We start from the raw sequence: 13,297 nt of genomic DNA on the forward strand, positions 1-13,297 counted from the left end.
ACCGTATTGAGCGTGTCACTGGTAATTCCTGTTTGAGTTTTTGCTTGTAAACTGGAATCAATAGGATAGAGTTATGGTCCGATTTGCCAAATGGAGGGCAAGGGTTAGCTTTGTATGCGTCTCTGTGTGGTAGAAAGGAGGTAAAACGGATTTAAGTTTTCCTGCATTAAAATCACCAGCCACTAAATTATATGTCAAGTAATGTAACTGCATGTTAGTGTGGTCTCCTTCATTTTGTGTTATGGGAGGTTATTAAAGGATAACTGGATGCCTTGGATAGTGTTAATAATAATGTAAGATGTTTGACAGTGTGTGTGTAGCTCTGCTGTAAGTGCATCTGTGGACACAGAACACTTTGCTATTCCATCCTCATTAGCCACCAAGCCTCAGTATTCTTAAAGTTCACACTGAACTAATGCATCTTTCCCATGGTGCAATTAATGTTGCATGAAAGCCACTTGAGACTTGCTAAGAGTCTTTGTTTTAAATATAAACTTTCTCTGAATATGTCACATTTTAATCGATAGGAAACACAAGTATTCTATTGCTTAACAAGACAATTATTTCCCAATCTAATTCAGTGTATTCTGTTGGTTCTCCTTGTACCACATACACTTGAACGATCAGCCTAGTCATAGTTATCAGCCATTGGTTCAGCATGTATTTGTCAAAGGAAATTCAGAGAAAATACTGAAAATACCAAAGTCTGACTTCTTCAACTCGTTCGCTGATTATAGGTATTGATCTAAGAGCCAAGTTTTTTTTCCATATTGATCCTTTCCAAATACCTTCAGATTGCTTTCTCTCAATGTCATTCCCCAGTTCTGATTATAATGAGTCACCCCTCGAACATTCCTACAGAAAGCGTACTAAGCGCTGCGTAGCAGGAATTAAATTCAAAGACACACCCGGGATTGTTTAGTGGTATTTTAATAGATTTTTTTTTTCTGTCTCATACTGTACTTCATGCTGACTTCGATAGGCATTCAATTGTAAATCAGCATATTGTGAAAGGAGAGAGGACATTCTTCCTTCCTGTTAGTATTGTCAGAACAGTCTTCCACTTAAGCGCCTCTAGAATTTGGATTGAAGTCTTTAAATATAGAAAAGCTGCTCTCTCGAGCTCTTCCTGTGCGCTGCAGGGAATTTTGCCCCCCTGCTACCATGGAAAGAATGAGAAATGTTCCTAGTCCTTTAGTGTGGAACATCTGGGTCTCTTTCATAGCTGGCTGTTGTGCTTAGCAGTGTGACTGTCCCTCTTTTGTGTTCAAACAACCAAGTCCCCCCAACCAGGGCTAGCGAAGCATGTTTTGTATACCTTGAAAGTACTGTTGCAGGAATGTACTGGTGGTGTCTAAAATATATCTACAGAATAACTCACTCAGATACCACTCTCATAAAAGTGTACCCATCCAATTTTGTAGGCCTTTGTAGTGTCAGTGCTTTTGATGCTCAATCAATGTAATATTTGAAAGGTTGTAGCCTATTTGAATTCATTGAATTCATTCTGGCTTTCTAAGGATTCTCTGGCTGATGAAACAGCAAGACAGTACAAAGCCCTAAAAACAGAACCCACAGGGACGTAGACAGCAAAGTAAAGCCTCCTTTAATACTTTTCTTTGTTCCCTTCAGATTTAAGATAGATACTGCATATGGCTGATTCTCTGGTGACTTAGTTTCTTCTACTTAGTTATCAGGGATGTGTTAGTCTATCCTTTATCAGTCATCAAGTATGGACAACGACAACAAGCCCAGTCATCATCACCTTACTATTTAGGAGGAGTAATAACAACCAGTCAACTCTCAGTGACACCCAACTCTCACACTGTCCTTGTACTGGTTCCAAATTATGCTGAACCACTCTGACAGTCAGTCCGAGGGTAGTGGAAAAGTGTTTGACTGCTAGTAAGGCAGGCAGCCCTGTATTACTGAAGATGGAACAGTGATGAGCTGAGCTGAACGCTCACCACTCATTCTATCCCGCAATTTGACTGGTGATGGATGTTGTTTATCCACACGACTGGCGTTCATTACAGGACTGGCGTCCTCTTCTTCTCTTCACGTCTAGCAGTCTTTATTTACCACTTGTCTGTCTTCATACGAGGAGGCACACCTGTCAAACGGCATGAGGCACCGAGCCGGTCTGCTCTCAGTGCTAGGGGACAGGCAGAGGTGTGCTAGTCCTTCAAGTGTGTTTAGGACGACTGTACATAAGATTGCACATTAGAGCAGGCAATTGTGGTATCACAGGTCAAGTACTCAGCAAGTTACAAGCGTTTTCACATTTCTTTAATGTATTTCATGTATTTGTTAGTCCACAATGTGGATTGTTATGTAATTACAATCTGAAATAGTTGAGCAGTCTGGCACTAGACCTACTGGATAAGGCCTTGAGTGTCTGATTGTATTAGAGAGCCTGTTGCATCAATACCCACTCCTCAATGAGACAAACAAGCAGATAAAAAAGATGCTGTGGGTGTGTTGTTTGGCAAGGCTCCAGCAAAACGTCTCCCCCTGATGTGTATTTCAAGATGAATTAAAAGCAGTTTATCACAACACCCACATCCTGCTGTGGACAAACACTGGCACCATTTCTTGAGGCAGAGGAGTGATAGATCTTGATATGGCCTTTAAACAACAGGCAATAATGCCACTGACACCAATCCCCCAGATGACTCATTCTATTCTGCAGGAGAAAAGAAAAGTGGGAGCTGGTTGACAAGTGTTGGTAGGAAGAAAGTAAATTGGGTGGTGTTACTTGGCTTTGTAAGTGAGACGGAATGTTTGTCTCAATGCCAATAACCAAAGTTTTATGCTAAAATATCCGATACACTGCAGAGCGGGCAATAGGACATCTAGGGCTGGAAGGCACACTTGTCTGATTTAAGCAGTGCTCTTAAATGTGAGTTGAAATGTCAAAATGCAGGTCTTTAGGGAGAGTTTAGCACAGGCTGATAATGTGTGCATCGAATATATTCAGTCATGGGTTCGTAGGTGTGAGAACAGGGTAGAGGTTAGGGAGCTAGATGTACCATTTCTGAGATGGATTTTGTGAATGTTTTATTCCCTCTTCATTTGTTATAGCTTTAGGATGTGTGCATGCACACTTCTCGCTCAGTACCCACTAGAATTATCCTCAGCTTGTATAGTTGGTGATGACTCAAATGACCCAGGGTTTCACGACTACTTTCCTACACCAGCGCTTGGATCGCTAGCACTGGAAATGGCACAGAAAAACCCTAACCCTAACCCTTTCTTCCGTCACGTGATAGTAGAATTAATGGCATACAAAAGCTGAATGCATGTTGGCTCAGTTTTACTCTCTGTGTAGTCTTGTTCTGCTCAGAATTAATAGCCTTCCAAGACGCCGGGAAAATAATTGTGTTGCAACATGTTAAGCGAAGCTTTTAACTTAACTGAAAACATTACCAAAGCAGCACTAGCTCAATGCTTTTTCCACTCTAGAATGATAGATGATTCTTTAAAACAAATTTCATAATAGGCTCATTCATGAAAGTAAAATACACATTGAATTAAATTAGAATCTCAACCTCCTATAGGCAATGCAGCCTTTTTAAAGAGTAGGGAAGTGGTAGCGTAGAGAAGTTACAGAGGTGAGGTTTTTCATCCTTTTAGCCATTGTTCCATGCCAACAAACACATTTTAGCTTGATTAGAATATTGTGGAGCGCTGGGTGTTTGACCTGCGTTGTTAAATCACTGTCAGACTGACTGAGGTGTAATCGTGCTTAAGCTTGAGCACATAATTGCACTGACTCCACTATTGCAGGGGAAAGCATCGGTAGTAGCTGAACACCTACAATAGAAAATCCATTGTAGATATGTGACCGACCAGCTAGATTCAGTCTAATGTAGCAACATTTGAAATGGTGTTTTTTACATTGGATAAAAGTAGAGACTCAGAGCTAGAAAATGGTATATCATACACTACAGTTGAGGAACAATGGGAAAGTAATTCTGCTTTGAAAGTTGATAAACTTGTAACTTGTAAAAATCACTTATCTTCTTTGTCTACACCCATTCAGCATCGTTCACACCCTTTTAAGCTTTAGCCCCACCCATCTCTTTAAGGATTCACATGTGAGGCTATGTACTAAACAACCAAAGATTTCAAGACTAAAGGCTGGTTTATACTACGGGTGTGTTCGTAAATTTAATCTGGAGTGCCAGAGTGTGCTCTGGGCGTTTGTAATATCAGAGCTTGTCAGATTGGCCGTTCGTAAATTCAGAGCGTTTCGCTCTCAGAGCGCACACTGGACGCTCTGGCCGAAAAGTAGGGTTGATCCAAGCGTTCTGACCTAACAACAGCAGTCAAGCACCCAAGCTAACTGGCTAACTTGCTAGCTACTTCCAGACACAAATGAGAGAACAGCTCACTCTGACCATTTTACTCTCCCTAGCAGAGCTGGTTAGGGTGTTTTTATGTTATCCAGAGCATTGGTGACTGCAACTGTGCTGCTGGCAACAATGTAAATACACTTTTTTTTACCAACGTTTACTGACACCAGCCATATTCAACGAGTGTTGAGCGTTTGTAAATTCGTCAGTTATTCTGCGCTCTGGCACACTCAGACGAGAGCACTCTGAAATCGGAGTAGATAGCCAGAGTGAATTTACCAGCTACATCTATCGACAGTTGTCGCAGTGACATCATAAACATTCTATTGAAATAGTTAATTGCATAGTGGAGTCTTTTGTTTAAACAAGTATCTTGCTAGCTAAACTAAGAACCATAATCCCAACTCATAATATTACTACCCTGCATGAATCTGCAGGTAGCTAACCAAACAGGTTGAATGTTAGCTAGCTAGCATTAGGCTATAACTAACAATGCAAATGGCTCTGAGATACGAATAATATTACTACACAGATCATACATGTAACGTTAGCTAGCTAGCCAGCCAGCTAACGTAAGTTAGCTAGCTAACAGTACACTTTAACTTGAAATGAAAACAACTTTCTGACAAAATTAGAAATGTGTAATATCTGAAAATGTAGCTAGCTAGACTCTCTTACCCGCATACATGGATGGACGCTTCTCCCTCTCTGTCATGGATGCCATGGTTGCCCTTAGTTTGAAGATGTAATCCGGAGCCTTCTGTGTTTTATTTTTTCTACTTTTTCTACTTTTTTCGTGTTCATATTTGCAATGAAACGGCAGAATTTTCTCCATCTCCTTAGCTATCCGCCAGAAAGTGTAGAGCAACACTTATGCAGTTCTACTACGTGATATCTTTTTAAAAAGCCACGTTAGAAAGGATTACCTACACATACTGACCAGCTCGTATTATAGACAGAAGCGTGCTTCATGCCAGACCAATCCAAACTCACCTCTTGGCATGTCTAGCCCACTCATTATCTCAGCCAATCATGGCTAGCGGGAAGGTTGCTGTCTTTTTCCATGGCTAAACCAACTAGACTCGTAATTTAACAAATGTATTCGTATTTACAGATGGCATATACGTTTGTTATTAAGGCACATTAAAGTTCACATGTTCCAGAAGGCATTTCTGCCAAAAAACACATTTTGATTAAAAACAAAGTTTATGTCCAAATGGCGCTCCTGTGAAGTAGTGACGCGCGACATACGGCTAGTTTCCTAAAACGAGTCACATACACTCAAAACTTACTAAACTATCTATCATTTCTATAAAAAATAGCTCAATATGAATGTCACCTCAATATTAATGTTGTCCCCTTTCCCCACACCCCTGATCTACAGTACAGTAGTACCAACAGTGAGGGAAAAAAGTATTTGATCCCCTGTTGATTTTGTACGTTTGCCCACTGACAAAGAAATGATCAGTCTATAATTTTAATGGTAGGTTTATTTGAACAGTGAGAGACAGAATAACAACAAAAAAGTCCAGAAAAACACATGTCAAAAATGTTATTAATTGATTTGCATTTTAATGAGGGAAATAAGTATTTGACCCCCTCTCAATCAGAAAGATTTCTGGCTCCCAGGTTTCTTTTATACAGGTAACGAGCTGAGATTAGGAGCACACTCTTAAAGCGAGTGCTCCTAATCTCAGCTTGTTACCTGTATAAAAGACACCTGTCCACGGAAGCAATCAATCAATCAGATTCCAAACTCTCCACCATGGCCAAGACCAAAGAGCTCTCCAAGGATGTCAGGGACAAGATTGTAGACCTACACAAGGCTGGAATGGGCTACAAGACCATCACCAAGCAGCTTGGTGAGAAGGTGACAACAGTTGGTGCGATTATTCGCAAATGGAAGAAACACAAAAGAACTGTCAATCTCCCTCGGCCTGGGGCTCCATGCAAGATCTCACCTTGTGGAGTTGCAATGATCATGAGAACGGTGAGGAATCAGCCCAGAATTTCACGGGAGGATCTTGTCAATGATCTCAAGGCAGCTGGGACCATAGTCACCAAGAAAACAATTGGTAACACACTACGCCGTGAAGGACTGAAATCCTGCAGCGCCCGCAAGGTCCCCCTGCTCAACAAAGCACATATACAGGGCCGTCTGAAGTTTGCCAATGAACACCTGAATGATTCAGAGGAGAACTGGGTGAAAGTGTTGTGGTCAGATGAGACCAAAATCGAGCTCTTTGGCATCAACTCAACTCGCCGTGTTTGGAGGAGGAGGAATGCTGCCTATGACCCCAAGAACACCATCCCCACCGTCAAACATGGAGGTGGAAACATTATGCTTTGGGGGTGTTTTTCTGCTAAGGGGACAGGACAACTTCACCGCATCAAAAGGGACGATGGACGGGGCCATGTACCGTCACATCTTGGGTGAGAACCTCCTTCCCTCAGCCAGGGCATTGAAAATGGGTCGTGGATGGGTATTCCAGCATGACAATGACCCAAAACAAATGGCCAAGGCAACAAAGGAGTGGCTCAAGAAGAAGCACATTAAGGTCCTGGAGTGGCCTAGCCAGTCTCCAGACCTTAATCCCATAGACAATCTGTGGAGGGAGCTGAAGGTTCGAGTTGCCAAATGTCAGCCTCGAAACCTTAATGACTTGGAGAAGATCTGCAAAGAGGAGTGGGACAAAATCCCTCCTGAGATGTGTGCAAACCTGGTGGCCAACTACAAGAAATGTCTGACCTCTGTGATTGCCAACAAGGGTTTTGCCACCAAGTACTAAGTCATGTTTTGCAGAGGGGTCAAATACTTATTTCCCTCATTAAAATGCAAATCAATTTATAACATTTTTGACATGCGTTTTTCTGGATTTTTTTTGTTCTTATTCTGTCTCTCACTGTTGAAATAAACCTACCATTAAAATTATAGACTGATCACGTCTTTGTCAGCGGGCAAACATACAAAATCAGCAGGGGATCAAATACTTTTTTCGCCCCCCCACACCTCTCTCTCTCTCTCTCTTTCTCTCTCTCAACTCAATTCAATTTAAGGGCTTTATTGGCAAGGGAAACATATGTTAACATTGTTAAAGCAAGTGAAGTAGATAGTAAACGAAAGTGAAATAAATAATAAATATTAACAATAACATTACACTCACAAAAGTTCCAAAAGAATAAAGACATTTCAAATGTAATATTATGTATATATACAGTGTTGTAACAATGTGCAAATAGTTAAAGTACAAATGGGGAAATAAACATAAATATGTTTGTTCTTCACTGGTTGCCCTTTTCTTGTGGCAACAGGTCACAAATATTGCTGCTGTGATGGCACACTGTGGTATTTCACCCAGTAGATAAGGGAGTTTATCAAAATTGGGTTTGTTTTCGAATTCTTTGTGGATCTCTGTAATCTGAGGGAAATATGTGTCTCTAATATGGTCTCTCTCTCTCTCCTTTCTGCCAGCAGGACAGTGACTTGATCATGACCTTCAACATCTCTATGCACCGGTCCTGGTGGATGGAGAACGGTCCAGGCTGCAGGGTGACCCCGGTCACCCCCCCTCCATCCTGGGCCCCAGAGGACCACCGCTACATCAGCATCGCAGGCTGTCTGCTGGAGTACCAGTATGTGGAGGTGGCCCACAGCTCCCTGCAGATCCTCCTGGCTGTAAGTATAGTAGGCCTCTCTATATGTTTGTCTCTGCCTGCTACCAGCTACCCTCTCTCTCATCTACAGGTAACTGCTAAAATAAAGGAAACATCAACATAATAAAGTGTCAACGTGATCAAGACAAAGGAGATGATTGTGGACTACAGGAAAAAGAGGACAGAGCACGCCCCCATTCTCATCGACGGGGCTGTAGTGGAGCAGGTTGAGAGCTTCAAGTTCCTTGGTGTCCACATCACCAACAAACTATCATGGTCCAAACACACCAAGACAGTTGTGAAGAGGGCACAACAAAGCCTATTCCCCCTCAGGAGGCTGAAAAGATTTGGCATGGGTCCTCAGATCCTCAAAAGGTTATACAGCTGCACCATCGAGAGCATCCTGACTGGTTGCATCAATGCCTGGTATGGCAACTGCTCGGCCTCCGACCTCAAGGCACTACAGAGGGTAGTGCGTATGGCCCAGTACATCACTTGGGCCAAGCTTCCTGCCACCCAGGACCTCTATATCAGGCGGTGTCAGAGGAAGGTCCTAAAAATTGTCAAAGACTCCAGCCACCCTAGTCATGCACTGTTCTCTCTGCTACCGCACGGCATATGGTACCGGAGCGCCAAGTCTAGGTCCAAAAGGCTTCTTAACAGCTTCTACCCCCAAGCCATAAGACTTCTGAACAGCTAATCACCCCCTCTTTTACGCTGCTGCTACTCTCTGTTTATTATCTATGCATAGTCACTTTAACCTCTTAAGGATCACACCCTTTTTTTTCAATTTTCGCCTAAAATGACATACCCAAATCTAACTGCCTGTAGCTCAGGACCTGAAGCAAGGATATGCATATTCTTGATACCATTTGAAAGGAAACACTTTGATGTTTGTGGAAATGTGAAATTAATGTAGGAGAATATAACACATTAGATCTGGTAAATGATAATACAAACAAAAAAACATATTTTTTTTTGTTCTTTTGTTCCATCATCTTGGAAATGCAAGAGAAAGGCCACAATATAATATTGCAGTTTAGGCACAATTTAGATTTTGGCCACTAGATGGCAGCAGTGTGTGTGCAAAGTTTCAGGTTGATCCAGTGAAGCGTTGCAATACTGGACTATTTTGTATCAAGTCTGCCCAAATGTGCCGAATTGGTCAATTGATACATTTTCAAGTACATAACTATATAGAACATACAAAAATGATATGGAAATACAAAATGTAAGTTTACACACTCCCAGGAATGTCATGCATGATGGATAATTAGCTTATACACTAACTTTCACACATCTAGATGGCTGGGCGGGGTGGATGTGGAGCCAGAGACAGCAGGGGTTCAAACAGTAGAACCGAGTTCCTACATTTGAATATAAAAATGGATTTTATCAAACAAAACTATGCTACAGTTTATCTCTGGGACCCTTAGGATGACAAATCAGAGCAAAATTACTGCATTACTAACGTTCAAAAGTTTTGTTTTTGAAAGAAAATCATTTTTTTTGTCCATTAAAATAACATCAAATTGATCAGAAATACAGTGTAGACATTTTTAATGTTGTAAATGGCTATTGTAGCTGGAAACGGCAGATTTTTAATGGAATATCTACATAGGCGTACAGAGGCCCATTATCAGCAACCATCAGTCCTGTGTTCCAATTGCACGTTGTGTTTGCTAATCCAAGTTTATCATTTTAAAAGGCTAACTGATCATTAGAAAACCCTTTTGCAATTATGTTAGCCCAGCTGAAAACTGTTGTGCTGATTAAAGAAGCAATACAACTGGCCTTCTTGAGACTAGTTGAGTATCTGGAGCATCAGCAATTGTGGGTTCGATTACAGGATCAAAATTGCCAGAAACAAAGAACATTCTTCTGAAACTCGTCAGTCTATTCTTGTTCTGAGAAATGAAGGCTATTCCAGGCGAGAAATTGCCAAGAAACCTAAAGATCTCGAGCCTGCCCGAGCAAGGAGGAGGAGCAGCATCGGCAGAATCCGTGACAGTACCCCCCCCCCCCCCCCCCTTGACGCGCGGCCCCAGCCGTGCGCCGACCCCGGCCTCGGGGACGGCCAGGAGGACGCGGAGCAGGGCGAGTCGGATGACTCCGGTGGAACTCCGTCAAGAGGGAGGGATCTAGGATGTCCCTCCTAGGGACCCAGCACCGTTCCTCCGGACCGTACCCCTCCCACTCCACGAGATACTGCAGACCCCCCATCCGACGTCTCGAATCCACGATGGAACGGACTGAGTACGCCGGAGCCCCTTCGATGTCTAGTGGGGGCGGAGGAGCCTCTCGTATCTCATTCTCCTGGAGTGGACCAGCTACCACCGGCCTGAGGAGAGACACATGGAACGAGGGGTTAATGCGGTAATTTATGGGCAGTTGTAACCTATAACATACCTCGTTCAATCTCCTCAGGACTTTAAATGGCCCCACAAACCGCCGACCCAGCTTCCGGCAGGGCAGGCGAAGGGGCAGGTTTCGAGTCGAGAGCCAGACCCGATCTCCAGGTGCATAAACTGGACCCTCACTGCGGTGGCGATCGGCGCTCGCCTTATGTCTACTGATAGCCCACTGCAGATGGACATGCGCAGCGTTCCATGTCTCCTCCGAGCGCCGAAACCACTCATCTACCGCAGGAGCCTCGATCTGGCTCTGATGCCAGGGTGCCAGGACCGGCTGATACCCCAACACACACTGAAAAGGAGTAAGATTAGTGGAGGAGTGGCGAAGTGAGTTTTGGGCTATCTCTGCCCAGGGGATATACCCCGACCACTCCTCCTGCCGGTCCTGGCAATAGGACCTCAGAAACCTACCCACATCCTGGTTTACTCTCTCCACCTGCCCATTACTCTCAGGGTGAAAACCCGAGGTAAGGCAAATCGAGACCCCCAAACGTTCCATAAACGCCCTCCAGACTCTAGAGGTGAACTGGGGACCCCGATCAGACACTATATCCTCAGGCACCCCGTAGTGCCGGAAGACGTGGGTAAACAAGGCGTTGGCCGTTTGTAGGGCTGTAGGGAGACCTGGCATTGGAATGAGACGGCAGGCCTTAGAAAACCGATCCACAACGACCAAGATCGTGGTATTCCCCTGGGAGGGGGGAAGGTCCATGACAAAGTCCACCGATAGGTGAGACCACGGCCGTTGTGGAACGGGTAGAGGTTGTAACTTCCCTCTGGGCAGGTGTCTAGGCGCCTTACACTGAGCTCCGTGGACGACGAACGTTCGAGGCCTGCCCGAGCAAGGAGGAGGAGCATCCTCGGCAGAATCCGTGACAAAGTCACTGATATCTCTTCTTCTAGCCATGGTAGCCAAAATAATGGGCGACTGAGTGTTTTTATACATGACCCTAAGCATGATGGGATGTTAATTGCTTAATTAACTCAGGAACCTCACCTGTGTGGAAGAACCTGCTTTCAATATACTTAGTATCCCTCATTTACTCAAGTGTTTCCTTTATTTTGTCAGTTACCTGTATGTAGGCCTAGTCTGGCTGCTAGTCTACCCGCTACACTCCCTCTCATCTCAGCAGGGGGATGGGATGGAGCCTCGGCTCTGGGCATGTGGGACTGTTTTTGTTGGAGTTGGAAGACTGTAGACTGACCTTGTTTCACATGAAGAGGCTTTTATATTTGGGCTATGATGATGATACCCTGGTGAACCATGATATATTGCACAGAAATGTTCATATTGTTTTCAGTTTAGTGAGGCTGTCTACCTGTGATATGAGGTAATGGATGAAGAAGTTAATCATGTGCCTGTGCACAGTCATCAATGCTGAGACATGCCAATGGGATGTGAAACACACATTATTTTGTCTACTACTGTAGTGACTAATGGCCTTGCAGCAATATTATAAGGCAGAAAATTGAAAACAACTCTTCATCTTTCTGAAAGTGCAGGCTTAGGCCTGGCGGCAGCTTTTAGTGGCTTGGCAGTGGGCCATCCCAGGGGGAGGTAGGGGAAACGCAATTCCCTTATTGACGATTGGTTTTTCCTCTGTTCTCCTCCAGAGTGTCTGTGTGTGTAGGGAAAACTGTCCCCAGTGTATCTTTCTTTCCCTCTCTCTCTCCCGCCACTTGTAATTATAGTCCCCAGGCTCTCAGTGTGAGCAGGAGATTCCCACAATGCACCAGGATATTTCATAATGACTTAATGTATGGCGTGTAATTAGGGGAATGTTGATGAAACAGAGCAGGGTGTTGTTGCTGTGTCAATGGTCATGTCGAGGTTCCCCATAGAGAGATCCCAGGAGAATACGTTCTCTCCCCCAGTGTGTGAAAGATAACCACCCGATACTTTACCTGCCTGGAGTTAGAACTATTCTTAAACTTTATCAGCACCCAACTGACACTGTGTTATAAGCATCTCAATGTATTTTACTCTGCATATTATAAACTTTTCAGTCATAAACCGAACACTTACATTGTTTTGATTGAAAACAATCGTGAGAAGGTGGATGATCATTGTTCCCTTTAGCGCATCATATGCTCCGTCTACTGTTGGGACTATTGCACTTACAGTACCAGTCAAAGTTTGGACACACCTACTCATTCAAGGGTTTTTCTTTATTTTTACTATTTTCTACATTGTAGAATAATAGTGAAGACATCAAAACTATGAAATAACACATATGGAATCATGTAGTAACTAAAAATGTGTTAAACAAATCATAATAGATTTTAGATTTTAGATTCTTCAAAATAGCCAGCCTTTGCCTTGATGACAGCTTTGCACACTCTTGGCATTCTCTCAACCAGATCATGAGGAATGCTTTTCCAACAGTCTTGAAGGAATTCCCACAAATGCTGAGCACTTGTTGGCTGCTTTTCCTTCACTCTGCGGTCCAACTCATCCCAAACCATCTCAATTGGGTTGAGGTCGGGTGATTGTGGAGGCCAGGTCATATGATGAAATAGCCCTTACACAGCCTGGAGGTGTGTTTTGGGTCATTGTCCTGTTGAAAAACAAATGATAGTCCCACTAAGCGCAAACCAGATGGGATGGCGTATCGCTGCAGAATGCTGTGGTAGCCATGCTGGTTAAGTGTGCCTTGAATTCTAAATGAATCACTGACTGTGTCACCAGCAAAGCACCATCACACCTCCTCCTCCATGCTTCACGGTGGGAACCACAAATGCGGAGATCATCCGTTCACCTACTCTGCGTCTCACAAAGACACGGCGGTTGGAACCAAAAATCTCAAATTTGGATTCATCAGACCAAAGGACAGATTTCCACCGGTCTAATGTCCATTACTCGTGTTTCTT

General features: G+C 43.5%; 1 protein-coding gene across 3 annotated transcripts in view; it reads left to right on the forward strand.

The window, feature by feature from the left end:
- LOC311106918 (sodium/potassium-transporting ATPase subunit beta-1-interacting protein 2) overlaps positions 1-13,297 on the forward strand; it is a gene marked incomplete at both ends in the record, with an annotated part of 156,770 nt that overhangs the window by 111,713 nt on the left and 31,760 nt on the right. Inside the window, one exon of one of the 3 annotated variants that reach the window (XM_084149308.1) lies at positions 7,831-8,034. The exons of 1 other annotated variant lie outside the window; for it this stretch is intronic. In XM_084149308.1, coding sequence (XP_084005434.1) covers positions 7,831-8,034 — 204 coding nt within the window. The remainder of the gene's footprint in view (positions 1-7,830; positions 8,035-13,297) is intronic. One more of the 3 variants, XM_084149309.1, reaches the window with a different exon arrangement.

Source organism: Coregonus lavaretus (genome assembly GCF_964263955.1).
Source record: "Coregonus lavaretus genome assembly, chromosome: 31".
Lineage (NCBI taxonomy): Eukaryota > Metazoa > Chordata > Actinopteri > Salmoniformes > Salmonidae > Coregonus > Coregonus lavaretus.